Below are 25,994 nucleotides of genomic sequence, written 5' to 3' on the forward strand. Positions count from 1 at the left end.
TATGTCTCTTCCAGCTTTGCACATCTAGAGAGTGACATTTTTTCCCATTCTTCTTTGTAAAATAGCTCAGGCTCTGCCAGATTGAATGGAGAGCGTCTGTAAACAGCAATTTTCAAGTCTGGATTGAACAGTGCTGTGTGAGATGTTCAAAGCTTGGGAATTATTTTTATAACCTAACCTTGATTTGAACTTTTCCACAACTTTATCCCATACCTAAAAATCAAAAAACGTGCTGCGCCAGAAGTGCACAAAAATAATAAGTGATTAATGAATCAACAAGTGTTATCAACAAAATATAGTGTCCATCATATGTGCTCTGATGAAACATAAATGTTCATATAAAGTGCTCCAAAGTAATGATTAGTATATCCAGGTGATGACAGGACAGCCTCAATCCCTTGTGAATCAAGCAGGAACCACCAGTGTGTGAACTCCCTCCACCAGTAAGATTGGCCTCTCACCTTGATACCAGACCCAAACGGGCCAGCATGAGCATATCAGGGGATAAACAGACTATCACAGGTAACCTCTCCAGCCTTCACCTCCGGGGGTCGCCAGGACATAAAATAAAGATAAAGCAAAGATCTAGTGCTCTCTGAATGTAAATAATGAGCTTTTATTGAGCATAAAGGGGTAACTCACATTTGTTGGGCACTCAGCCGTGCCTGCTGTTATGGCATTCAGTGTTAGAGAGTAGCACCCGAGCGATCGGCGTCAGGCACGCAGGCTCCGCCTCCCTATACGCGTTACCCCTACCGAAGAAGCCAAACGGAGCCCACGCTCCAGGCGTAACGCGTATAGGGAGGCGGAGCCTGCGTGCCTGACGCCGATCGCTCGGGTGCTACTCTCTAACACTGAATGCCATAACAGCAGGCACGGCTGAGTGCCCAACAAATGTGAGTTACCCCTTTATGCTCAATAAAAGCTCATTATTTACATTCAGAGAGCACTAGATCTTTGCTTTATCTTTATTTTATGTCCTGGCCAGGGGCGGACTGACCATTCGGGGATTAGGGCACTGCCCGAGGGCCCAGGGTCAGTAGGGGGCCCCATGAGAGGCTACACACTACAGAAAGAAGCCAGGACCTTCCATGCAGGCTATGCTGTGGTAGATATTTAAATGCCCACTCTATGTGGCTGAGCTGCAATTTGTAGATGGGGCTTTGTGTGGATTGAGTGTGGACACAGGGGGCCCCATGATCTCTGATTGCCCGGGGGCCCCATGAGTTGTCAGTCCACCCCTGGTCCTGGCGACCCCCGGAGGTGAAGGCTGGAGAGGTTACCTGTGATAGTCTGTTTATCCCCTGATATGCTCATGCTGGCCCGTTTGGGTCTGGTATCAAGGTGAGAGGCCAATCTTACTGGTGGAGGGAGTTCACACACTGGTGGTTCCTGCTTGATTCACAAGGGATTGAGGCTGTCCTGTCATCACCTGGATATACTAATCATTACTTTGGAGCACTTTATATGAACATTTATGTTTCATCAGAGCACATATGATGGACACTATATTTTGTTGATAACACTTGTTGATTCATTAATCACTTATTATTTTTGTGCACTTCTGGCGCAGCACGTTTTTTGATTTTTATGTTTTTGTTGTGAGGTGTGGACACAATTTGTGTATGCAGCCGGATTTATATATTGATTTATTCTAGCACATTTATACACATTTGAATTTCACTTAGTCTTGCGCTGATAGTTTTTTCACTTTATCCCATACCTGTCTGGTGTGTTCCTTGGCTTTCATGATGCTGTTTGTTCGCTAAGGTTCTATAACAAACCTCTGAGGGCTTCACAGAACAGTTGTACAGTATCTCACAAAAGTGAGTACACCCCTCACATTTTTGTAAATATTTTATTCTATCTTTTCATGTGACAACACTGAAGAAATTACACTTTGCTACAATGTAAAGTAGTGAGTGTACAGCTTGTATAACAGTGTAAATTTGCTGTCCCCTCAAAATAACTCAACACACAGCCATTAATGTCTAAACCGCTCGCAACAAAAGTGAGTACACCCCTAAGTGAAAAAGTCCAAATTGGACCCAATTAGCCATTTTTCCTCCCCGTTGTCATGTGACCCTTTAGTGGTACAAGGTTTCAGGTGTGAATGGCAGATGTGTTAAATTTGGTGTTATCGCTCTCACTCTCTCATATTGGTCACTGGAAGTTCAACATGGCACCTCATGGCAAAGAACTCTGAGGATCTGAAAAAAAGAATTGTTGCTCTACATAAAGATGGCCTAGGCTGTAAGAAGATTGCCAAGACCCTGAAACTGAGCTACAGCACGGTGGCCAAGACCATACAGCAGTTTAACAGGACAGGTTCGACTCCGAACTGGCCTCGCCATGGTCGACCAAAGCTGTTGAGTACACGTGCTCAGCATCATATCCAGAGGTTGTCTTTGAGAAATAGATGCATGAGTGCTGCCAGCATTGCTGCAGAGGTTGAAGGGGTGGGGGGTCAACCTGTCAGTGCTCAGACCATATGCCGCACACTGCATTAAATTGGTCTGCATGGCTGTCTTTCCAGAAGGAAGCCTCTTCTAAAGATGCTGCACAAGAAGGCCCGCAAACAGTTAGTGGAAGACAAGCAGACTAAGGACATGTTTTACTTGAACCACGTCTTGTGGTCTGATGAGACCAAGATAAACTTATTTGGTTCAGGTGGTGTGAAGCCTGTGTGGCGGCAACCAGGTGAGGAGTACAAAGACAAGTGTATCTTGCCTACAGTCAAGCATGATGGTGGGAGTGTTATGGTCTGGGGCTGCATGAGTGCTGCTGGCAATGGGGAGCTATAGTTCATTGAGGGAACCATGAATGTCAACATGTACTGTGACACACTGAAGCAGAGCATGATACCCTCCCTGAGGACTGGGCCGCAGGGCAGTATTCCAACATAACGACCCCAAACACACCTCCAGGACAACCACTGCCTTTCTAAAGAAGCTGAGGGTAAAGGTGATGGACTGGACAAGCATGTCTCCAGACCTAAACCCTATTGAGCATCTGTGGGGCATCCTTAAATGGAAGGTGGAGGAATGCTAGGTCTCTAACATCCACCAGCTCCGTGATGTCATCATGGAGGAGTGGAAGAAGACTCCAGTGGCAACTTGTGAAGCTCTGGTGAACTCCATGCCCAAGAGGGTTAGGGCAGTGAAAATAATGGTGGCCACACAAAATATTGAGACTTTTGCCTAATTTGGACCTTTTCATTTAAGGGTGTACTCACTTTAGTTGCCAGCGGTTTAGACAATAATGGCTGTGTGTTGAGTTATTTTGAGGGGACAGCAGATTTACACTGTTATACAAGCTGTACACTCACTATACTGTACATTGTTAGCAAAGTGTAATTTCTTCATTGTTGTCACATGAAAATATATAATAAATTATTTACAAGAAGATACTGTATTTATACTGAGATTAAATTACACACAAGTGGTATCTATTTACAAATTAGTTTGCTTCTGAACGCTATTGATTTCACTCGATTTTAGTTAGTGGTATTAGAGTAAAGGGGGCTGAATACAAATGCATGCCACACTTTTTAGATATTTATTTGTAAAGGAAAATTGAAAACCATTCATCATTTTCCTTTTACTTCACAATTAAGTGCCACTTTGTGTTGGTCTATCACATAAAATCCCAATAAAATACATTTACGTTTTTGGTTGTAACATGACAATATATGGAAAATTTCAAGGGGTATGAATACTTTTTCAAGGCCTTGTATCTACAGACCAGGGTACATTAGTGTGATAAGTAACTTCTAGATACAGGAATAATTAAGAGAATAGGAATTAGTGAACCTAGAGTTGATCATTTTGCAACACATACCTATTCTAATACAACATATCTATTTTCAATAATAATCATGAACTGAAGCAAATAATAATAGTCAGGAAAGGAACACAGACTGTTAAAAGTGAAGCATCCTCTTACATTAGTGGTCTGGGAGAAGTACCTATGTATATTGGTACCGTGTTTCCCCGAAAATAAGACCGGGTCTTATATTAATTTTGGCTACAAAAAACACACTAGGGCTTATTTTCAGGGGATGTCTTATTTATTTATGGTATGTAAAGATGATCTTAAAGGGATTGTAATCCTAATATAAATATCCTGATCCTTTAAAGCATGGTCGACAGCACAGTGCTTGTGTTGTGTCATTTAGCCCTCTTTAGGTTCTAAAAAATCTGGAACAAAATAATAAAATGTTAAAAAAAGTTCTCTCCCCCTGTCAGCTCAGGAGTCAGCATTATGACATTCTGTAATCCCCAAAATAAACCTTGGATAAAGTCATTGTAAAAATATGTAATCGATTTTGTAAAAAGATTATGTAATGTGCAGTGTGTCTCCTTTTGTAACTTTATTGTGGAAAATACCTATTTACAGCGCTGCTGGGCACTCACATGACCCTCCAGAGCTCTACTTTCCCTCTCCAAATACTGCAGAAGGAGGGGCTGAGATCAAGGATTTTACTAGGGATTATTTTTGGGGTAGGGCTTATATTGCAGTTATCCCTGAAAATCATGATGGGTCTTATTTTCGGGATAGGGCTTATTTTCAGGGAAACAGGGTAGTCAGCAAAAAAGTTCACCATTGGTGGTCAGTGTAGAAATATGACCTCTTAACACTGGATGCCAGTGGAAAATGACCCAATTATATTGATGGTCAATGCAGCTGAGAGATCAATATACCACTACTCAATAAACCCCTAGAAGCCTCTAGAATCCTGGCTAAGAAAGGCTGGTTAAAGTCGTATGCCATACATTTATCATACATTTATAAAAATATAACTTGAGTTATAAACTTGAAACACATTCTGTATATTTCCAACCAATAAAGATAGAAACACTGTATAATGATTAGATGAATAAAGCCACAATTGTAGGTTCGTAGACAATTATGTGCTCTACTGCAGACTGTATGACAAAAGTAATATAAAATAATAGCCTGAGCAGCCATTAATACTCACAAGATATGAATATACCAGGAGAAAGTTGTGACTCAATATTGTGTTTAGGAGACGTCCAGACACATCTGGGACCCATTTGACGAGTTTGTCCTCTTTTGGCTCCGTCAGTTAGATTTGTGTGCATAATTTGGGAGAAAAAAGGACAGTCACTGGAATATTTGAGTTCAGAGGAGGGTCACTTGAGACCTATGTTATATATTAGGTTCAGGCAACTTCGGGTTTTAACATAGAAATTTTAGTATTATGTTTTGACAGGGTAAAGGTCCCTGGTTAACATGATTGTAAAAAAATGAAAGTTCACCACCAGATCTCCACAGTACACAGGTCACTTCTGATTTTATTTTTTTTTTATTTTTGATTTCATGATCATACCTAAATGCTTTGGAGTTTGGTAACAAATGTCTATTCTCGATACAGAATTTAACTTGATGACTTCTGATAAAATACCCAAAAATCAGATCAACAATTAGAAAGTAAAAAAAGTTACACACACATCAACACTAAATGTAATAAATATATATATTATTATATATTTTTTTAAAAAATATGCTGTGTGTCGGTGTGTACAGTATGTATTGTGTACGTGTGTTTTTTGTTTTTTTTATATATGTGTTTTGTGTATCTAATAATGTGTGCATAAGTGCCATTGTATATGTGTGTATAATCTTGTATGCTGTGTACATACACATACATTTTTTTTATCCACATTCTGATGGCGTCTGTTCCCGCGCCAGACACAGACTACGAGCCCTCAGTGCTTAGGAAAGCCAACAGCTCCAGTACTCAGAAGCTGTGATCAGATTTCACGGTTACAACCAAACATCTGCAGTGAGATTTGAAAGAGAAATTTAAAACTAATTCTACCAGAAGCCTACAACTAAAATGCACCCTACAATAAAATGCAGAGAAGCAATATATTATTGTCCTGATGGTTTGACCATAAAAAAAATTAAACACAGAAACTATTTTCTGTTCAGTTGCAGTCAGTAATAAGAAAGTCCATTGAGAGTCTTCTTTTAAAGTATCAGCAATTCAAACTGAATACATTTTTTTTTTTTGTAACGTATATAAGAAGAGTCTACATTCAGTAAAACCACATGTCAGAATGATCAGTAGATCCAAAGAGAGCCATATTCCTATGGAAATCTCAACATTAAAGTTCAAACCTGGCCCCACCACCACCCATCTCAAGCCTCCCTATTGGTACTTTAGTGTGATGCATAGACTAAACCTGGCAAATACTGACAATGTCATATTGTTCCTAATGAATAGTTCAAAATTTGATCAGTGGGTGGCCCTGACGGCGCAACATAGTAAAGTCAGGGTAAAAAATTGTCAATATTCAAACAGCACTTGTAGGCATTGTTTGGATATTCTGACAGCTGGCATCACCTGCAGACTGAGTGAAATAAGTCGATGGGTGTATGGCCAGCTTTAGTTACAAAATAGGACACTTGGAAGGTTGAAAAAGAGGGACAAATTTAAACTACACTGGAAAGATAGAACGTAACTTAATCTGTCTATTTTGACAGGTGGTTTCACTAAAGTTTTTTTAGGCCAAGCACAATTTCATTGGCTATTTTTTTTAATGGTTTATTGTTTTAACCACTTGCCGACTGCCGCACGACTATTTACGTTGGCAGTCCGCCCATCACAGGCAGAGTAACGTAGGGCTACGTCGCTAGCCTGTGAGGGTTTTGGGAGCGAGCGCGCGCCGCCGGAGGCGCGCTCCAGCTCCCGTGCGGTCACGGACCCCCCGCGCGTTTGCCCGGCGGACCCGATGTCCGCCGGGCACTCGCGATCGTCCGTGACAGCGGGAGAAAGGCAGGCGGCTAGTGTAAACAAAGCCGCCTGTCAGTTCTCCCTGTGTAAGAATGATGATCGGACGGTTCTACTATGTAGGACCGTTGATCACTGTTCTTACACATCAAGCCACAGCCAATCACAGTTAGAAGCACGCCCCTAGGACACACTTAACTCCTCCCTCTCCAATACAGTTAACTCCTTCACTGCCAGTGTCATTTTTACAGTAACAGTGCATATGTATATATAGCACTGATTACTGTAGTAATGTCACTGGTAACCCCAAAAGTGTCAAAAATGTCAGTCAAGGGTCCGATCTGTCCGCCCCAATGTCGCAGTCCCGCAAAAAAAATCGCAGATCGCTGCCATTACGCGCTTAAAAAAAAAAACAACAAAAATGACAAAAATCTTTCCCTTTGTTAGTAAACGCAATAACTTTTGCGCAAACCAATCAAAGTACGCTTTTTGCAATTTTTTTTACCAAACATATGGTAAAAAAAAAAATTGGCCTTAAATGTTAAAAAATTTTGATTTTTTATTGTAGAAAAGTGTATTTTCTTCAGTGTTGTCACATGAAAAGATATAATAAAAGATATACAAAAATGTGAGGGGTGTACTCACTTTTGTGAGATACTGTATATATTTGTGAATTTGTATACTGTATGTGTGTGCTGTGACCTATTGAAACGGAAACTGTTTAGGAAACTTAGGTTACCATGTCCTCTCTATAGCAGTGTTTCTCAACCTTTTTTCAGTCAAGGCACCCTTTTAAATTATGGACAATCTCAAGGCACCCTTCAAAATTATGGACAGTCCTGAGGCACCCCATTCTAAAATATAATAAGCTATTCTAATATTTTACATAATACAGCAACATCCACACACGTAGGACACCCATTGTTAGAGGTGATTTATTCTTCCAAATCCAATACACTTTTGCACACTGGTAGTGACTAGTATTCCAGTGTTTCTCTTCCTCAGTTTTTCTCCATTGTGAAGCTAATAAGACCCCAGCACTGACAGAGAGGGGCAGTGAAGGATCTTTGGTTGTTAGGACTCCGGTGACTAGAAGGTTGTGATAGTGCACAATGAAAACCTGTGGCTTTGTGTAACTAAAAGGCAGGCTTCATCCATCTGCTGGCTTGTATACTGTGCCGGTATTCACCATCACTGGAAGTGAAAAACAGATAATTAATGATTTGAATTGCTTCAGATGGGATAGTCATATTTGTCAGCAATATCTTCATATAGAAATATGAAGATTTTATCCCATTGCCATGAAGTCTGACTCCTAGATAATGTGTGTATTCCATGTCCCTGCATGCCATATAGGCTTCCCTATTGTTTGTGTATTGAAATGTAATGTATATTGTGTTAAAGTTTACCTGTCTCATTGTTATATGTTAATGACCTCACATTGTTCTGTCCAGATGGCTAGATAATTAATTTAGGTTAGGGGGGAGGGATTGTGTAGACTGTATGAGAGTGTAAAACCCTGTTTCTATTGGATTGTTAATGTCACGTCCAGTCCTCAACAAGGTCCACCTGGGCGGTATCCTTGTGGGGGAAAACTGTATATAAGTCTGTTTCTTGTTCAATAAAGTTGAGTTAGTTCACTCTCAATCTAGAGTCCTGTCTCTTATTGAGGGAATATGCTACAAGGGATTGCTATGGTCTTTCATACTCCCTTGGATAATCACTAAGCTCTTGTAAGAGCTTGTGTAGAGCTTGTTCCTGCTCCCCTTTCTGGGGAAAGAGAGGTTCACCTACAGGAACCTGGAGCCCTGTCGTAGGTCCAGGGTGGGTAGGAGATGGCGAGACCCTAACCAGGCTGCGGCGGTTAGTGGGGTCTGATGCAGTTATGGTGTCTGGTGGAGTGCTTGGAGCCCTCGGGAAGCACTAGGAGCATCTGTCAAAGGAGGTACCCGGTCGGGGTGCTGGTTGATCCATTACATATACAATTTTGGGGCAATTTGTAGACATTTTTCTAAGGCACCCCTGAAGAAATCTCAAGGCACCCCAGGGTGCACAGGCACCCTGGTTGAAAAAGGCTGCTCTATAGTCTTGTATAGGCCATCCTAAACTGAGTGCCAAAATCAGCCATACCCTCCCCATCTCCAGCCTGGCGCTCCAGTGAGTGCAGAGCAAGAGCAGTGACTGACAGTCATTGCTCTCTGCACACAGTGGACCGAGAAATGAGTGATCAGCAGTTATGCGATAGCTTAGTTCTCAAGCCTAGAGCTGGCAAGAGGCTGATACAACATTGAGATGAGTCTGTGTTTGTTTTTTTAAACCCCAAATCTCTCCTTTAAGCCCTTGTTATATTGTAGCCTTGATAAAGGAAAATGTCAAAAGCCCCCGAAAAGTGCTCTCAGTTTTTAAAGAAATCTGTGACCAATACATCATTTCTGGACTATAAGAATCATGTATTACTTCACTTCCTACTATTCCCCAATATTCTTAAGGAGCAAAACTGCAGCCCTTATGCTGGCCATATGCTGCATGCTATGCTATGCTGACTACACAAACTCTGTACAATCTCTTGGATTTATCAAAACTATGTAATACGAGGACAAACCTAAACAATAAAAAAAATATATATATAAATATGTGTGTGTGTTTAACCACTTGCCGGCCGCCCCACACAGATTTACTGCTGCAGGGCGGCTTGGCTGCGCATAATCACGTAGATCTACGTGATTAAATGCATGTGGCGCGCGCTGCCAGAGCCGTGTTCCCGCTGTGATTAGAGCCAGACCACGGGAGGAGCGGGCCAATCGCCGCCGGCCTCCCGCAATCTTTAGGGAAAAACTGTCAGGAGGCCATAAGGTAAACAAGGCAGGCAGCTCCCCTGTCAGACAGGCACAAGAAGATTGTGTGTCTTAGCTAAGCTGAAACGCCGATCTCTGTGTGCCTGTCACAGAGCCCCCCCCCACAGTTAGTAAGCACAATTTAGAAGCACAATTATTATTCAGCACTGATCACTGTATTAGTGTCATTGTTCCCCAAAAAGTTTCACTTAGTGTCAGATTTGTCCGCCATTACTAATAAAAACAACAAAAAAACATAAAAAAAAATAAAAAGTCCAAAAATCTATCCCATAGTTTGTAAATGCTATAACTTTTGCACAAACCAATTAACACACGTTTTGTGGGATTTTTTTTTTTACCAAAAATATGTAGCAGAATACAAATTGGCCTAAACTGATAAAAAAATTGATTTTAAATTTTGTTATTGGGAATGTTTTATAGCAGAAAGTGAAAAATATTGTTTTTTTTTTTTTTTTCAAAATTGTCGCTATTTTTGTTTATAGCGACAAAATCTAAAAACCGCAGAGGTGATCAAATACCACCAAAAGAAAGCTCTATTTGTGGGGAAAAAAGGACATCGATTGTACTTGGGTACAGCATTGCATGACCGCACAATTGTTAGTTAAAGAAACACGGTGCCGAATCGCGAAAAATGGATTGGTCATTAAGGGGTTAAAACCTTTGGGGGCTGAAGTGGTTAATATTTGGACTTTGAATATATATTTTTCACCCAATATTGGATTTTTTATGGTGAATTTAATTTCATCATTCTTTGCAATATTTGTCACTTTTGACATTTTGTATTTTTTATTTTTCATTTTAGTGCAACTTGTATTTGTTCTTGTATTATTTTGAGACAGGCCCTTGCACTACATAGTTAATGGTAGATCTAAAGGAAATTGTACAGTCAGTTTTTCCAGGTTACGGTCTGTCCTATGATGGGCCATACACGCATATATATGATAATATAGGATAAATGATTGATTACTTTTACCATCGATCTTTCACGATAATCGATTTATAGTCGACAACCCAATCAATCTAAATGCCACTTGTAGGGAATTGGATTCCAATCAATAGTTGAAATGTACGATCATAGGCTATCAATCGCATTTCTGTTTCTAACATGCAATCTTAAATTCTGATTGATGGTAATAAAATCGAATACATGACCAAAGCATTTATTGCTGCAAAACAAGAGATCATTTTTCACCCTGGTCGATCAGCTACATTTGATCAGATCTGATCTAAATTGATTGGAAGGTAAGTCTGACCATACATTACACACTTTTCCTTTAGATTTACCATATAATCTGAGGTCAAAACATTAACACTTCCAATTTATATGCAATCAGGCAGGCCCTTGCACTACATTGGTAAAGGTAAATCTAAAGGAAATTGAACAAAAAAATTGTATAATGTATGGCCAGCCTAAGTTATGACTATTCCATTTTTTTTTTCAATCACCATTGATTGGATAATAAAATAGAAACATGTAGGGCCACCATTAGAGAGCTGCCTACTGGAAAACATTCTGCACCCTACTGGCTGATCCAAACCAGAGCATTGATCTATTACCCCATCTACCTAGTATCTGTCTAGCAGACATCACAATGTCTTTGCTGAATGCAAGAAAATAGATTACAATATTAGTAATTGGTATACCGTATTGTTTTCAGTGAAATCTATTTCTATATAATGTGTGTGTGTAATATATTATTACATATATAAAATATATTGTATTTGAATGTGTGTATTAGTAATATATATCTATTTTCTTATTAGTAATATATATGTGTGTATGTATATATATATATATATATTGTATATATTGGTTTTACTGGAATTGGGCTTTCAATTTTTCACCCATAGCGTGTCACTTTTCTATACAATTTTTCCAGAACTGAAATGTAAATTCTCTGTTTTGCTTTTCATTGTACGTCTGATTTTCTCCTTTCCAGGCTTATGCATCTGTTGTGTTTCCAACTTGTAACACTTGTTTAATTATCTCTGCTGCAGGGTAGACCCCATCCCTTATGACACTCCCAAACCAGCCGGCCACACGCGTTTCGTCTGCGTATCTGACACACACTCCAGGACAGATGGCATCCAGATGCCATATGGGGACATTCTGCTGCACACGGGTGATTTCACCGAGCTGGGCCTGCCTTCAGAGGTTAAGAAGTTTAATGACTGGTTAGGTAAGGATCTGTTGCTTGCCGGTGACCCTGATTAACCTTTTTTTTGGCCATCTCTCTCATTGTCCTCTAATTAAATGTAAGTACTTGATTCTTCTCTGTGTTCTGCTTCAGATGCTGATGAATCTGCAATTAAAGGTGAATTAAGAGCGTGAAGTGACAATTTTACATTCTTTGTGTTTACGCTGTACAAACACAAATAACCGTGTCTGCTGGTTAACATACTTGTACAGTTAATTCAATTCTTGAAATGTGTTTGTGCATAGTAAGTGAGGTCTGCATCAAAAGGACACGCTCGCATATAATTGATATTTTGGTTGTGGGTGGCCGATGGATGGGTTAGTCTCCCATTGCCTTTACACAGCTCTAAATGTGGATTTAAACTGACATGAGGCTCACTTCACACAGCTAACACACCAGAAATAACGATACTTAGTTTTTAAAAAGTGACTACTTTTCTGTTGAGTCAAATGTGATCTGGAAATTGCAGTCACAAAGCTGAAAATGGAGTGCCTTTGGTTTGTGTAAAGAATCTAGGGAGTTTGTTCTGTAAAGTTTCTTCCAACAGAGTCCAAATCTCATGTTTGTTTTATGATTTAAATCCTAGTATATTTGTAGTCATTTTATGTAAAAAAAATAAAAAAAAGTGCAATTTCCATAGCATTTAAAAAAAATATATTTATTGTTAGTTTTCAGTGTGCCCCCTTTCATCAGGTGTCCCTATCAGGGAGCTCCCTTACATCAGAGTTACCCCTTGCATCAAATGTCCCCATCAGGGTGTCCCCTTACATCAGGTGTCCCCCCATTAGGGTGCTCCCTTACATCAGATGTCCCAATCAGGGTGCCCCCTTACATCAAATGCCCCCATCAGAGTGTCCCCTTACATCAGGTGCCCCCATCAGAGTTCCCCCTTACATCTGGTATCCCCATCAGCGTGCCCCTATACAGCAGGTGTCCCCATCAGCGTACCCCCTTACATCTGGTGTCCCCATCAGAGTGCCTCCTTACATCAGATGTCCCCATTAGAGTGCCTCCTTACATCAGATGTCCCCATCAGGGTGTCCCCTTTCATCAGGTGTCCCCATCAGAGTGCCCCCTTTACATCAGGTGTCCCCATCATAGTGCCCCCTTACATCAGGTGTCCCCATCATATTGCCCCCTTATATCAGGTGTCCCTATTATAGTGCCCCCTTACATCAGGTGTCCCTATCATAGTCCCCTCTTACATCTGGTATCCCCATCAGCGTGCCCCTATACAGCAGGTGTCCCCATCAGGGTGTCCCCTTTCATCTGGTGTCCCCATCAGAGTGCCCCCTTTACATCAGGTGTCCCCATCATAGTTCCCCCTTACATCAGGTGTCCCCATCATATTGCCCCCTTATATCAGGTGTCCCTATTATAGTGCCCCCTTACATCAGGTGTCCCTATCATAGTCCCCTCTTACATCAGGTGTCCCCATCATAGTGCCTCCTTACATCAGGTGTCTCTATCATAGTCCCCTCCTACATCAGGTGTCCCCATCATAGTGCCCCCTTACATCAGGTGTCCCTATCATAGTCCCCTCTTACATCAGGTGTCCCCATCAGAGTGTATCCTTACATCAGATGTCCCCATCAGGGTGTCCCCTTTACATCAGATGTCCCCATCAGAGTGCCTCCTTACATCAGATGTCCCCATCAGGGTGTCCCCTTTCATCAGGTGTCCCCATCAGAGTGCCCCCTTTACATCAGGTGTCCCCATCAGAGTGCCTCCTTACATCAGATGTCCCCATCAGGGTGCCCCCTTACATCAGATGTCCCCATCAGGGTGCCCCCTTACATCAGGTGTCCCCATCATATTGTCCCCTTATATCAGGTGTCCCTATTATAGTGCCCCCTTACATCAGGTGTCCCTATCATATTCCCATCTTACATCAGGTGTCCCCGTAATAGTGCCCCCTTACATCAGGTGTCCCTATCATAGTCCCCTCTTACATCAGGTGTCCCCATCAGAGTGTATCCTTACATCAGATGTCCCCATCAGGGTGCCCCCTTACATCAGGTGTCCCCATCATAGTGCCCCTTTAGATCAGGTGTCCCCATAATAGTGCTCCCTTACATCAGGTGTCCCTATCATAGTGCCCCCTTACATCAGGTGTCCCTATCATAGTACCCTCTTACATCAGGTGTCCCCATCATAGTGCCCCCTTACATCAGGTGCACCCATTGGAACGTTCCTGTAACTTTAAGCACCAGGCAGACAGAGGGCAGGGCAGAGCAGTCAAAACGTAAAGGGTTTGCTGCTGGTGTCAACAAATTCCTAATGACACCCCTAACACAAAATCGCAAACACACTGCATTTGCCTGGTCTTGATTGCATAATACCACCGTGCCAAGTGATTTGGTATGGTGCGTTTTTGAATTGTGAAGAGTTTTACAGTGAAATTTTGGCCCTTTCAAATGAATGGGCTAAATATTGCACCGCACTGTGAGCGGTCCACCTTTAAGATCATGCTACATATTACACCCAATTTTAGGGCCGTTGGGCAAAGTGGACACCCCCCCCCCCCCCCCAGAAACATTGTCTAACATTGTGGCAAGTGGACCCCTCCAGAAAACGCCCCTCCTTTGAAAGCATGTGAGGGTTCATTCTCCCCCCATCCCCCCACAGAAGCTTGCAGATTAGGAATCAGGATTCCAACCACACAGCCACATCATTCATTTACAGAGATTTACAGGTCCCATCTGATATTGTGGCAGACGAATCAGAGGAATAAATGTGGTGATCACCACACTCTTAGTCCATTGACATTCCTCCAGCTCTCCAAGTCAAATCCCGCACCTCAGTATGGACGAGGAGCCAGACGAAGGGTCTGCAGGAACCTGACATTGCACCCCTGACCCACTGATTATGGTTGCAATGTTTTGCAGGCTCATTTTTTTTAAAGAAATGTATGAAAAGTTCTTTTTTTCAGCGAAAATATGGGCATTTATGAATATGAACATTATATGTGTGCATTTATTATTACTATTCGTATTATTAATTAGTTAGCTTTTAATACATATTGTCAAGTGTGAATGGGCCATTATCTTGTTTGTTTATTATTTATTTTGCAATGCAGCCAGGTTCAGCCATCTACTGATATGTTCCTAAAGTGGAACTGCACTGCATCTGGGCACCACAAACCAAAAATGCTATTTAATTCATTTGTATTCTTCAAAGCAATCCCCCCCATCCATCCATCCATGTCCCCATGCTTTATTTTACTGGGAAATCATTTTGAAAAACATCCCCCTAGCATATGTGGTCGTGGCCATTTTGAGTAAGGGCAGATGATTCAAGTATCATTTACTTCCTGGAATCCATCTACCCTTAGCTCAGGCATAGGCTGAGCTGAGAGCCCTCCCTTCTCTCCTGAAGACTCCTGGGATGTATGACATCATTTGTCTAGGCATGGAAACCGGGAAGAAATTGAAGAAATGTAACCAAAAAGATTAAAGCAAGTAAATATCAAATACTTTCCTATCTATTTACTAATGGTAGCAGCATTAGGATTAAATATAGTATATGTTGATTAAGAGAGTGAAGTTCCCCTTTAAGGGTGGACTTTGTTCTGTTGTGTCCAATGTGAGTAGGTGACACTGCAGTAGATTGGACAGGACTGGGTAAACACACTGACCTGTATTGTTACAGATACAGGGCCATTCAGAAGATAAACTTATTGGCTACTATATGGACCGTTAAGCATGGTAGCCCCATGAATGCCAGGATAAATGTTAGAGGCGCTCTGCGGGTAGTTAGTGCCTGCTGAGTCATTTTTAATATAAAATGTTCATGATTGGCGGGAGTGTGCAACTAAATTCTGCTGTCTCCACTGCTTCCAACTCATTTGTGATGCTGTCAAACCAGGTCAAGGCAAACTCGATCTTATTGTGGTTAGAGCCAGTGGATGTCTTGTGTAATGCTTGGCTGATTTTGTTCATTATTGACTTTTAAGCAGGGTCTGTCACTCTGTAGTAGACATGGCCGTGCTAAGAAGGTGGGTGGAATAAAAGGACAATATGACGAGGGTGACATTATTTTCTCTGTATTGTTCATCGCCCTCTCATTTACCATCTGCTTCTTGGAGCACCTGTGCGGTGTCCGCCATACCTCCCCCTCAACCCAACCTGATGGTTATTTTAGCCCATTTTATTTAGGGTTTATAATTTGTCAATATGGTGGCCAAGGGCGGGTAGAGATTATCTAGGTGCAAAATTAACGTCACTCTTTGAATTTAGCCCTCTGTAGGTTAATACTTTTTATTTTCATCAGACAATGTGGCTTCCTTTCAATCCTAACACATTACCCAGTCCATATCAGTATAGATATCCAGCATGATATTTTTCCCCATTGAGATCTGATGTGTTTTCAAAGTGTTCCTTGAATTTTCTTGAGCACTGTATTTACACACACACACACACACACATACACACCCTATATTACCAAAAGTAGTGGGGTGTCTGCCTTTACACACACATGAACATTAATGGCATCCTAGTCTTAGTCTGTAGGGTTCAATATTGAGTTAGCCAACATTCGCAACTATATACAACTATGTTGTGCATAAAGACATGGATGAGCGAGTTTGGGTGGAGAAACATGGCTGGCCTGCACCTCAACCTGAAAGAACACCTTTGGAATGAACTGAAGCAGAGACTATGAGCCAGGCCTTCTCGTCCACATCAGTGCCTGACCTCACAAATGCGCTTCTGGAAGAATGGTCAAACATTCCCATAGACACACTCCTAAACCTTGTGGACAGCCTTCCCAGAAGAGTTGAAGCTGTTATTGCTGCAAAGGAAGGGCCAGCTTTAATATTAAACCCTAGGGACCAAGATGCCAGTAAAGTTCATGTGCGTGTAAAGGCGGGCGTCCCAATAGTTTTGGTAATATAGTGTGTGTGTGTATATGTGTATATATATATATATATATATATATATATATATATATATTACCCATGAGTCTGTTTCTGGCGTATTGCTATACCTAAAGGTGAATAAGAAGGTTAGCGCTACCTCCAAGGCATACTTGTTTTCAAATATGCATTTTCATATAATGTAAATGTTCCAGCATGAGAGCTCAGATACTGTAGAGTTACATGAAATGTATCATTCTAATGTTTATTTTACTGCTCTGTCCTCTATGGGACAGGGTACACATAATGCTTTTTCCCATATTTCTAAGTGTTTTCTGACTCAAGTTATGAGTTCCAAACTGCCCCTCTCCAATCCTGTCATAGCCAACTTGACAACAGCTTTGAAGGAGACGGCTGATTCATAGCTGTAGCTTGTCTTGGCTGTGTTTCCCTAAACAATGGATGGTAAGAGGAAAGCAGAGGGAAGTGGGCATGTCAGACCATGCGTTCCTCTTGCCGTTGCTTGTCTCAGGAAAGTGCTCACAGCTGAGACAAGCTGCAGCTATAAATCGTCTGTCTCCTTCAAAGTTGTTGTCGGATTGGCCATAGAAGGTGGGTAGGGGGTAGGTCAAACTTTTTAACTAGAGTTAGAGAGCATTCAAAAACAGGGGGAGAGAACTAAAAAAAAAAAAAAAAAACATTATTATGATAGATCTTCTTTGGGATTGTCATACATGACTACATACATATACAGTGTCTTGAAACAGTAATCATACCCCTATATATTTTCCACATGTTGTCATGTTACAACCAAAAACGTAAATGTATTTTATTGGGATTTTATGTGATAGACCAACACAGAGTAGCATATAATTGTGAAGTGGGCAGAAAATGATAAATGGTTTTCAAATTTTTTTTATAAATATGTGAAAAGTGTGGCGTGTATTTTTATTCAGCCTCCTTTACTCTGATACCCCTAACTAAAATCTAGTGGAACCAATTGCCTCCAGAAGTCACCTCATTAGTAAGAAAAATCCACCTGTGTGTAATTTAATCTCAGTATAAATACAGCTGTTCTGTGAAGCCCTCAGAGGTTTGTTAGAGAACCTTAGTGAACAAACAGCATCATGAAGGCCAAGGAACACACCAGACAGGTCAGGGATAAAGTTGTGGAGAAGATTAAAGCAGCGTTAGATTATAAAAAAATATGCCTAACTTGGAACATCTCATGAAGCACTGTTCAATCCATCATCCGAAAATGGAAAGAGTATGGCACAACTGCAAACCTACCAAGAAATGGCCGTCCACCTAAACTGTCAGAGTGGGCAAGGAGAGCAACTATTAGTCCTGCACTCCACAAATCTGGCCTTTATGGAAGAGTGGCAAGAAGAAAGCCATTGCTGAAAGAAAGTCATAAGAAGTTCCCCTTTGCAGTTTACGAGAAGCCATGTGGGGGACACAGCAAACATGTGGAAGAAGGTGCTCTGGTCAGATGAGACCAACATTGAACTATTTGGCCTAAAAGCAAAATGCAGCGTGTGTCAGAAAACTAACACTGCATATCACCCTGAACACACCATCTCCACTGTGAAACATGGTGGCGGCAGCATCATGTTGTGGGGATACTTTTCTTCAGCAGGGATATGGAAGCTGGTCAAAGTTTATGGGAAGATGGATGGAGCCAAATACAGGGAAGAAAACCTGTTAGAGTCTGCAAAAGGCTTGAGATTGGGGTGGAAGTTCACCTTCTAGCAGGACAACGACCATAAACTTACAGCCAGAGCTACAATCGAATCATTTAGATCAAAGCATATTCATGTGTTAGAATGGCCCAGTCAAAGTCCAGACCTAAATCCAATTGAGAATCTGTGGCAAGACTTGAAAATTGCTGCTCACCGATGCTCTACATCCAATCTTTCGGAGCTTGAGCTATTTTGCAAAGAAGAATGGGTACAAATTTCACTCTCTAGATATGCAAAGCTGGTAGAGATATCCCCATAAAGACTTGCAGCTGTAATTGCAGCGAAAGGTGGTTCTACAAAGTATTGACTCAGGGGTGCTGAACACAAATGCACGCCACACTTTTCAGATATTTATTTGTAAAAAAACATTTGAAAATCATTTATCATTTTCCTTCCACTTCACAATTATGTGCCACTTTGTGTTCGTCTACCACATCAATCCCAATAAAATACATTTAGGTCTTTGGTTGTAACTAGGGTTGAGCGAACACCTAGATGTCCGTGTTCGACGGGTTCGGCCGAACTTTAAAAAAAAGTCCGGGTCCGTGTCCCGGACTTTTACCGAACTTTTCCCGGACACCGAACCCCATTGAAGTCAATGGGGACCCGAACTTTAAGGCACTAAAATGGCTCTAAAACACCAAAGGAAAGGGCTAGAGTGCTGCAAATGGCAGCAAAACGTAATTAAGAGCATGGCAAGTGCTCTGCAAACAAATGTGGATAGGGAAATAACTTAAAACAACAAAAAAAAACAGAAAAATAAAACAATGTTCTTCTTCATCTCTGAAGGACGAGGCCCATATGGAGTAGGAGGGAGGTTGAGGTGGTGGTGGATGTGGCGGTGACTAGACATATGCCGGTTTTCGGTAATTCGATATATCGCGGTATTGCATAGCCACGGTATTGTTATTGTGGCATTTTTAAAATACCGAGTTTCTCTGTCAAGTCTGCCTGACTTGTGAATTGATACATTTCAGTGAGCTGGATGACTCATTCACTCACTCAGCTAACACCTTTCAGCATTAAGTCTCCTAACTATAAACAAAAATGATTACATTTGTATCTTTTCCTTCCCTCTGCCAGGGAGAAAGGAAGTTTAACCTCTTAAAGACTGGATCTTTTTCTGACACTTGCTGCTTGCAAGTTAAAATCAGTTTTTTTTTTGCTAGAAAAGTACTTAGAACCCCCAAACATTTTATATATTTTTTTAGCAGAGACCCTACAGAATAAAATGGCGATTGTTGTAATATTTTATGTCACACTGTATTTGCGCAGCAGTCTTTCAAACGCAATGATTAGACTTTAATGAATAAAAAAAAAAAAAAAAACGTAACAGTAAAGTTATCCCAATTTTTTTTTTTTTTGTTACACAGAGAATCGTGAGAGAATCGTGATCTTTATTCCAAGCTAAAAAATCGTGATTCTCATTTTGGCCAGAATCGTGCAGCTCTAATAAATATATATATACACACACACACGCACAGCAGCCCACATTACATTATTATATAGCCATCAAGCAGTGTCTGGCCTACCTGGTGATGACTGGTCCTGGCGCTCTGATCCGATGGCCTGGTCTTTAAAGGGGCAAATCCTTGCGATCCAGAAGTGGTTAAACCTGCAGGAGGACCGGTGTTTTTATCTATTAATGACTTTACTATTGCTTTAGGCCTGGTTCACATGTATGCGGGTTGGTGGTTCACATGTATGCGGGTTGGCGGTTCACATGTATGCGGGTTGGCGGCCCACATTTGCACAGGCATAGCAGCCCATTGATTTGAACGGGCTGCTATGCCCTCATTTTCCGCAGAAAAAAGGTGCATGCAGCATTTTTTTTAAATTCAGTGGCCTTGAAATCCATCCTGCTTTTGCACCATGCGACTAACCTGCAGTTCCTGCTCTGGCAAGCTTTCTGCATTTTTTGTATACGTGGGCACGGCATTTAAAAATAAACAGTTTGCGTGTGCAGCAACGGCAGGTAAGTCGCATGGTGCAAAAGAAGGATGGATTTCATGGCCACTGCATTTTTTTAAATTCTGCATGCACCTTTTTTCAGCTGAAAACGCAGGCATAGCAGCTCAAGCCCATTCACATCAATGGGCTGCTATGCCTGTGCAAATGTGGGCCCCCAACCCGCATACATGTGAACCAGGCCTAAAGCAATAGTAAAGTCATTAATAGATAAAAACACCGGTCCTCCTGCAGGTTTAACCAATTAATGACTTTACTATTGCTTTAGGCCTGGTTCACATGTATGCGGGTTGGGGGCCCACATTTGCACAGGCATAGCAGCCCATTGATGTGAATGGGCTTGAGCTGCTATGCCTGCGTTTTCAGCTGAAAAAAGGTGCATGCAGAATTTAAAAAAATGCAGTGGCCATGAAATCCATCCTTCTTTTGCACCATGCGACTTACCTGCCGTTGCTGCACACGCAAACTGTTTATTTTTAAATGCCGTGCCCACGTATACAAAAAATGCAGAAAGCTTGCCAGAGCAGGAACTGCAGGTTAGTCGCATGGTGCAAAAGCAGGATGGATTTCAAGGCCACTGAATTTTAAAAAAATGCTGCATGCACCTTTTTTCTGCGGAAAATGAGGGCATAGCAGCCCATTCAAATCAATGGGCTGCTATGCCTGTGCAAATGTGAACCACCAACCCGCATACATGTGAACCAGGCCTAAAGCAATAGTAAAGTAATTTATAAACAACACCTCCTTCAGGTTTAACCACTTCTTGACCACAAGGATTTGCCCTCTTAATGACCAGGCCATCGGATCGGAGCCGAGCGCCAGAACCAGTTATCACCAGTTAGGCCAGACACTGCTTGATGACCTATTTTAGGCCTGGTTCACAGAGTCTGTACTGACTGACTATATAATAATGTGCATAAGTGAACCAAAGCCCCTAAATTCAGCAATGAAATTGAAGTGAGGTGGAAATTTAATAATTTAAATTTAATAATAGAATACCGTGATAATACCGTATACCGTGGCAAAACCTTAATCAATTAATCGCAGCATGAAAATCTGATACCGTCACAAGCCTAGCGGTGACATAGGCGTGCGCACAGGGTGTGCTGGGTGTGCCTGGGCACACCCTAATCACCTAGGGCACATAGCATTGCCAGTGAGGAGATGGGAAAGATCTCCCTGGGACCTGCTCTGCTCTATTTCTCCTTGCCTACAGGTACATGGCCCCGATACATTACTCTCCCTGCTGGCAAACACATGCATGTGTATTTCAACTTTGGGGTGCACACCTTAATGCAATAGGCTGCGCACACCTATGGGCGGTGTAGGTGGAAGCGGCGGTGGAGGAGGACCAGGGCCGGATTAACAGCATCATGGGCTTGGTGCTGAGGATTTTGAAGGGCCTTAAGGGCCGTGCCTTGCCATGCACCCAGAGGAGGAAGGGTGCAGCCATGCATGCCTAATTCAACATGGGATGCTGTCTCTGAAGCCCATAAACACATCCATGCATCGCCAACTGTCCCTCCTTGTCCGGCCTTCACGCTGTGTGGGGAGGTTCTGAGGGTGCTGCCTGGGGAAGCGAGCATTGAAGCCAGACTTCTGTGTTTACAAGTGACAGAAGAGCGGTAACAGTGAATATGGCCAACCCGGGGCCTATATAAAAGGTAGGGGCCTGGAGCTGCAGCTCCAATAGCCCCTACATTAATCTGGCCCTGAGGAGGAGGACGAGGTAGCCAACACTGCTTCTTTTCAAAAATTTTAAATGAGGGTACACCCCAAAAGAGTGAGAAAGAGCAAAAATGGAACAATGGGTGGGTAAGGTCGGTATCCATTGCTATTCTGCATAAGGTACGGAAAAGTCCCGTGGGATCCATGCCTGGTTCATTTTAATGAACGTGAGCTTGTCCACATTGTCTCTGGACAGGCGGCTGCGCTTGTCTGTTATAACGCCCCCAGCCGTGCTAAATACCCGTTCAGATAATACACTGGCTGCAGGGCACGCCAGCACCTCCAAGGCGTAAAGGGCAAGCTCAAGCCATGTGCCCAATTTGGAGACCCAGAAGTTGAAGGGGGCAGACCCGTCATTCACTACATGTAGGCGTGTGCACACATACTGCTCCACCATGTTGGTAAAATGCTGCCTCCTGCTAAGACGTTCCATCTGAGCTGCTGGTGCTGCTGTTTGTTGTGGCGTGCTGACAAAGCTTTTCCACATTTCGGCCATGCTAACCCTGCCTTCTGAGGTGCTGGCGGTGCCCTGGTTGCGTTGGCGACCTCCTCCTCCTCCTCCTCTGCCTTGTGCTTCCACTGTGGCCCCGCTGTCAGATGGGAATGCCAGCAGCATGGCGTCTACCAGCGTGCGCTTGTACTCGCGCATCTTGCGATCGCGCTCCAGTGAGTGAATTAAGGACGGTACGTTGTCCTTGTAACGGGGATCCAGCAGCGTGGCCACCCAGTAATCAGCACAAGTTAGAATGTGGGCAACTCGGCGGTCGTTGTGGAGACACTGCAGCATGTAATCGCTCATGTGTGCCAGGCTGCCCAGAGGCAACGAAAGGCTGTCCTCTGTGGGAGGTGTATCGTCCGTGTCCTCTGTATCCCCCCAGCCACGCACCAGTGATGGCCATGAGCTGGCCTGGGTGCCACCCTGCTGTGAACATGGTTCCATCTCCTCCTCCAGCTCCTCCTCCTCCTCATCCTCCTCATCCTCCAGAACTGTGCCCCTGCTGGACAATTGCGTCCCTGGCGTTTGCGTGTGCAGGAACCCACCCTCGGAGCCCCTTGCGAATGACTGCCCTGAAAGCCTTGGAAATGTTACCTCTTCATCCTCCTCCTCCTCCTCATCCTGTGCCACATCCTCTTCCATCATCGCCCGAATTGTTTTTTCAAGGAGGCATAGAAGTGGGATAGTTAAGCTGAGAACGGCGTCATTGCCACTGGCCATGTTGGTGGAGTACTCAAAACAGCGCAACAAGGCACACAGGTCTCGCATGGAGGCCCAGTTAAATTAAATAGCGGAATAGAAAATATGATCCAAAAAAAGTGTATGTATATCACACGTACACAACCACACTGGGCCCCAATTACTATTGTTTGTACCCCTAAAAGGCTAGATGAGGAGTAGGGGGAGTATGGAACAGGCAGCACCCTCAAACCTTCAGAAGTATGAGATGAACCCCAACAACTTGGAAAGGTGGATCTCTCTCACACGTACCGACACAGACTATCCCGCAATTCAATTGATCCTCAAAGGTTTTTATTGAATAGCGGAATAGGAAATATGATCAAAAAAAGTGTATGTATCTCGCACGTACACAACCACACTAGGCCCCAATTACTATTGTTTGTACCCCTAAAAGGCTAGATGAGGAGTAGGGGGGGTATGGAACAGGCAGCACCCTCAAACCTTCAGAAGTATGAGATGAACCCCAACAACTTGGAAAGGTGGATCTCTCTCACACGTACCGACACAGACTATCCCCCAATTTAACTGATCCCCAAAGGTTTTTGATTAAATAGCGGAATAGAAAATATGATCCAAAAAAAGTGTATGTATATCACACGTACACAACCACACTAGGCCCCAATTACTATTGTTTGTACCCCTAAAAGGCTAGATGAGGAGTAGGGGGGGTATGGAACAGGCAGCACCCTCAAACCTTCAGAAGTATGAGATGAACCCCAACAACTTGGAAAGGTGGATCTCTCTCACACGTACCGACACAGACTATCCCCCAATTTAACTGATCCCCAAAGGTTTTTGATTAAATAGCGGAATAGAAAATATGATCCCAAAAAAGTGTATGTATATCACACGTACACAACCACACTGGGCCCCAATTACTATTGTTTGTACCCCTAAAAGGCTAGATGAGGAGTAGGGGGAGTATGGAACAGGCAGCACCCTCAAACCTTCAGAAGTATGAGATGAACCCCAACAACTTGGAAAGGTGGATCTCTCTCACACGTACCGACACAGACTATCCCCCAATTTAACTGATCCCCAAAGGTTTTTGATTAAATAGCGGAATAGAAAATATGATCCCAAAAAAGTGTATGTATATCACACGTACACAACCACACTGGGCCCCAATTACTATTGTTTGTACCCCTAAAAGGCTAGATGAGGAGTAGGGGGAGTATGGAACAGGCAGCACCCTCAAACCTTCAGAAGTATGAGATGAACCCCAACAACTTGGAAAGGTGGATCTCTCTCACACGTACCAACACAGACTATCCCCCAATTTAACTGATCCCCAAAGGTTTTTGATTAAATAGCGGAATAGAAAATATGATCCAAAAAAAGTGTATGTATATCACACGTACACAACCACACTAGGCCCCAATTACTATTGTTTGTACCCCTAAAAGGCTAGATGAGGAGTAGGGGGAGTATGGAACAGGCAGCACCCTCAAACCTTCAGAAGTATGAGATGAACCCCAACAACTTGGAAAGGTGGATCTCTCTCACACGTACCGACACAGACTATCCCGCAATTCAATTGATCCTCAAAGGTTTTTATTGAATAGCGGAATAGGAAATATGATCAAAAAAAGTGTATGTATCTCGCACGTACACAACCACACTAGGCCCCAATTACTATTGTTTGTACCCCTAAAAGGCTAGATGAGGAGTAGGGGGAGTATGGAACAGGCAGCACCCTCAAACCTTCAGAAGTATGAGATGAACCCCAACAACTTGGAAAGGTGGATCTCTCTCACACGTACCGACACAGACTATCCCCCAATTTAACTGATCCCCAAAGGTTTTTGATTAAATAGCGGAATAGAAAATATGATCCAAAAAAAGTGTATGTATATCACACGTACACAACCACACTAGGCCCCAATTACTATTGTTTGTACCCCTAAAAGGCTAGGAGTAGGGGGAGTATGGAACAGGCAGCACCCTCAAACCTTCAGAAGTATGAGATGAACCCCAACAACTTGGAAAGGTGGATCTCTCTCACACGTACCAACACAGACTATCCCCCAATTTAACTGATCCCCAAAGGTTTTTGATTAAATAGCGGAATAGAAAATATGATCCCAAAAAAGTGTATGTATATCACACGTACACAACCACACTAGGCCCCAATTACTATTGTTTGTACCCCTAAAAGGCTAGGAGTAGGGGGAGTATGGAACAGGCAGCACCCTCAAACCTTCAGAAGTATGAGATGAACCCCAACAACTTGGAAAGGTGGATCTCTCTCACACGTACCAACACAGACTATCCCCCAATTTAACTGATCCCCAAAGGTTTTTGATTAAATAGCGGAATAGAAAATATGATCCCAAAAAAGTGTATGTATATCACACGTACACAACCACACTAGGCCCCAATTACTATTGTTTGTACCCCTAAAAGGCTAGGAGTAGGGGGAGTATGGAACAGGCAGCACCCTCAAACCTTCAGAAGTATGAGATGAACCTCAACAACTTGGAAAGGTGGATCTCTCTCACACGTACCAACACAGACTATCCCCCAATTTAACTGATCCCCAAAGGTTTTTGATTAAATAGCGGAATAGAAAATATGATCCCAAAAAAGTGTATGTATATCACACGTACACAACCACACTAGGCCCCAATTACTATTGTTTGTACCCCTAA

General features: G+C 42.5%; 1 protein-coding gene across 2 annotated transcripts in view; it reads left to right on the forward strand.

Annotated features, from left to right (window-relative positions):
* Window positions 1–25,994, forward strand: part of MPPED2 (metallophosphoesterase domain containing 2) — a 301,933-nt gene that overhangs the window by 95,316 nt on the left and 180,623 nt on the right. For both annotated transcript variants that reach the window (XM_082270164.1, XM_082270163.1), the window contains exon 3: window positions 11,614–11,795. In XM_082270164.1, coding sequence (XP_082126290.1) covers window positions 11,614–11,795 — 182 coding nt within the window. The remainder of the gene's footprint in view (window positions 1–11,613; window positions 11,796–25,994) is intronic.

Source organism: Pelophylax lessonae (genome assembly GCF_965119305.1).
Source record: "Pelophylax lessonae genome assembly, chromosome: 10".
Classification (NCBI taxonomy): Eukaryota; Metazoa; Chordata; class Amphibia; order Anura; family Ranidae; genus Pelophylax; species Pelophylax lessonae.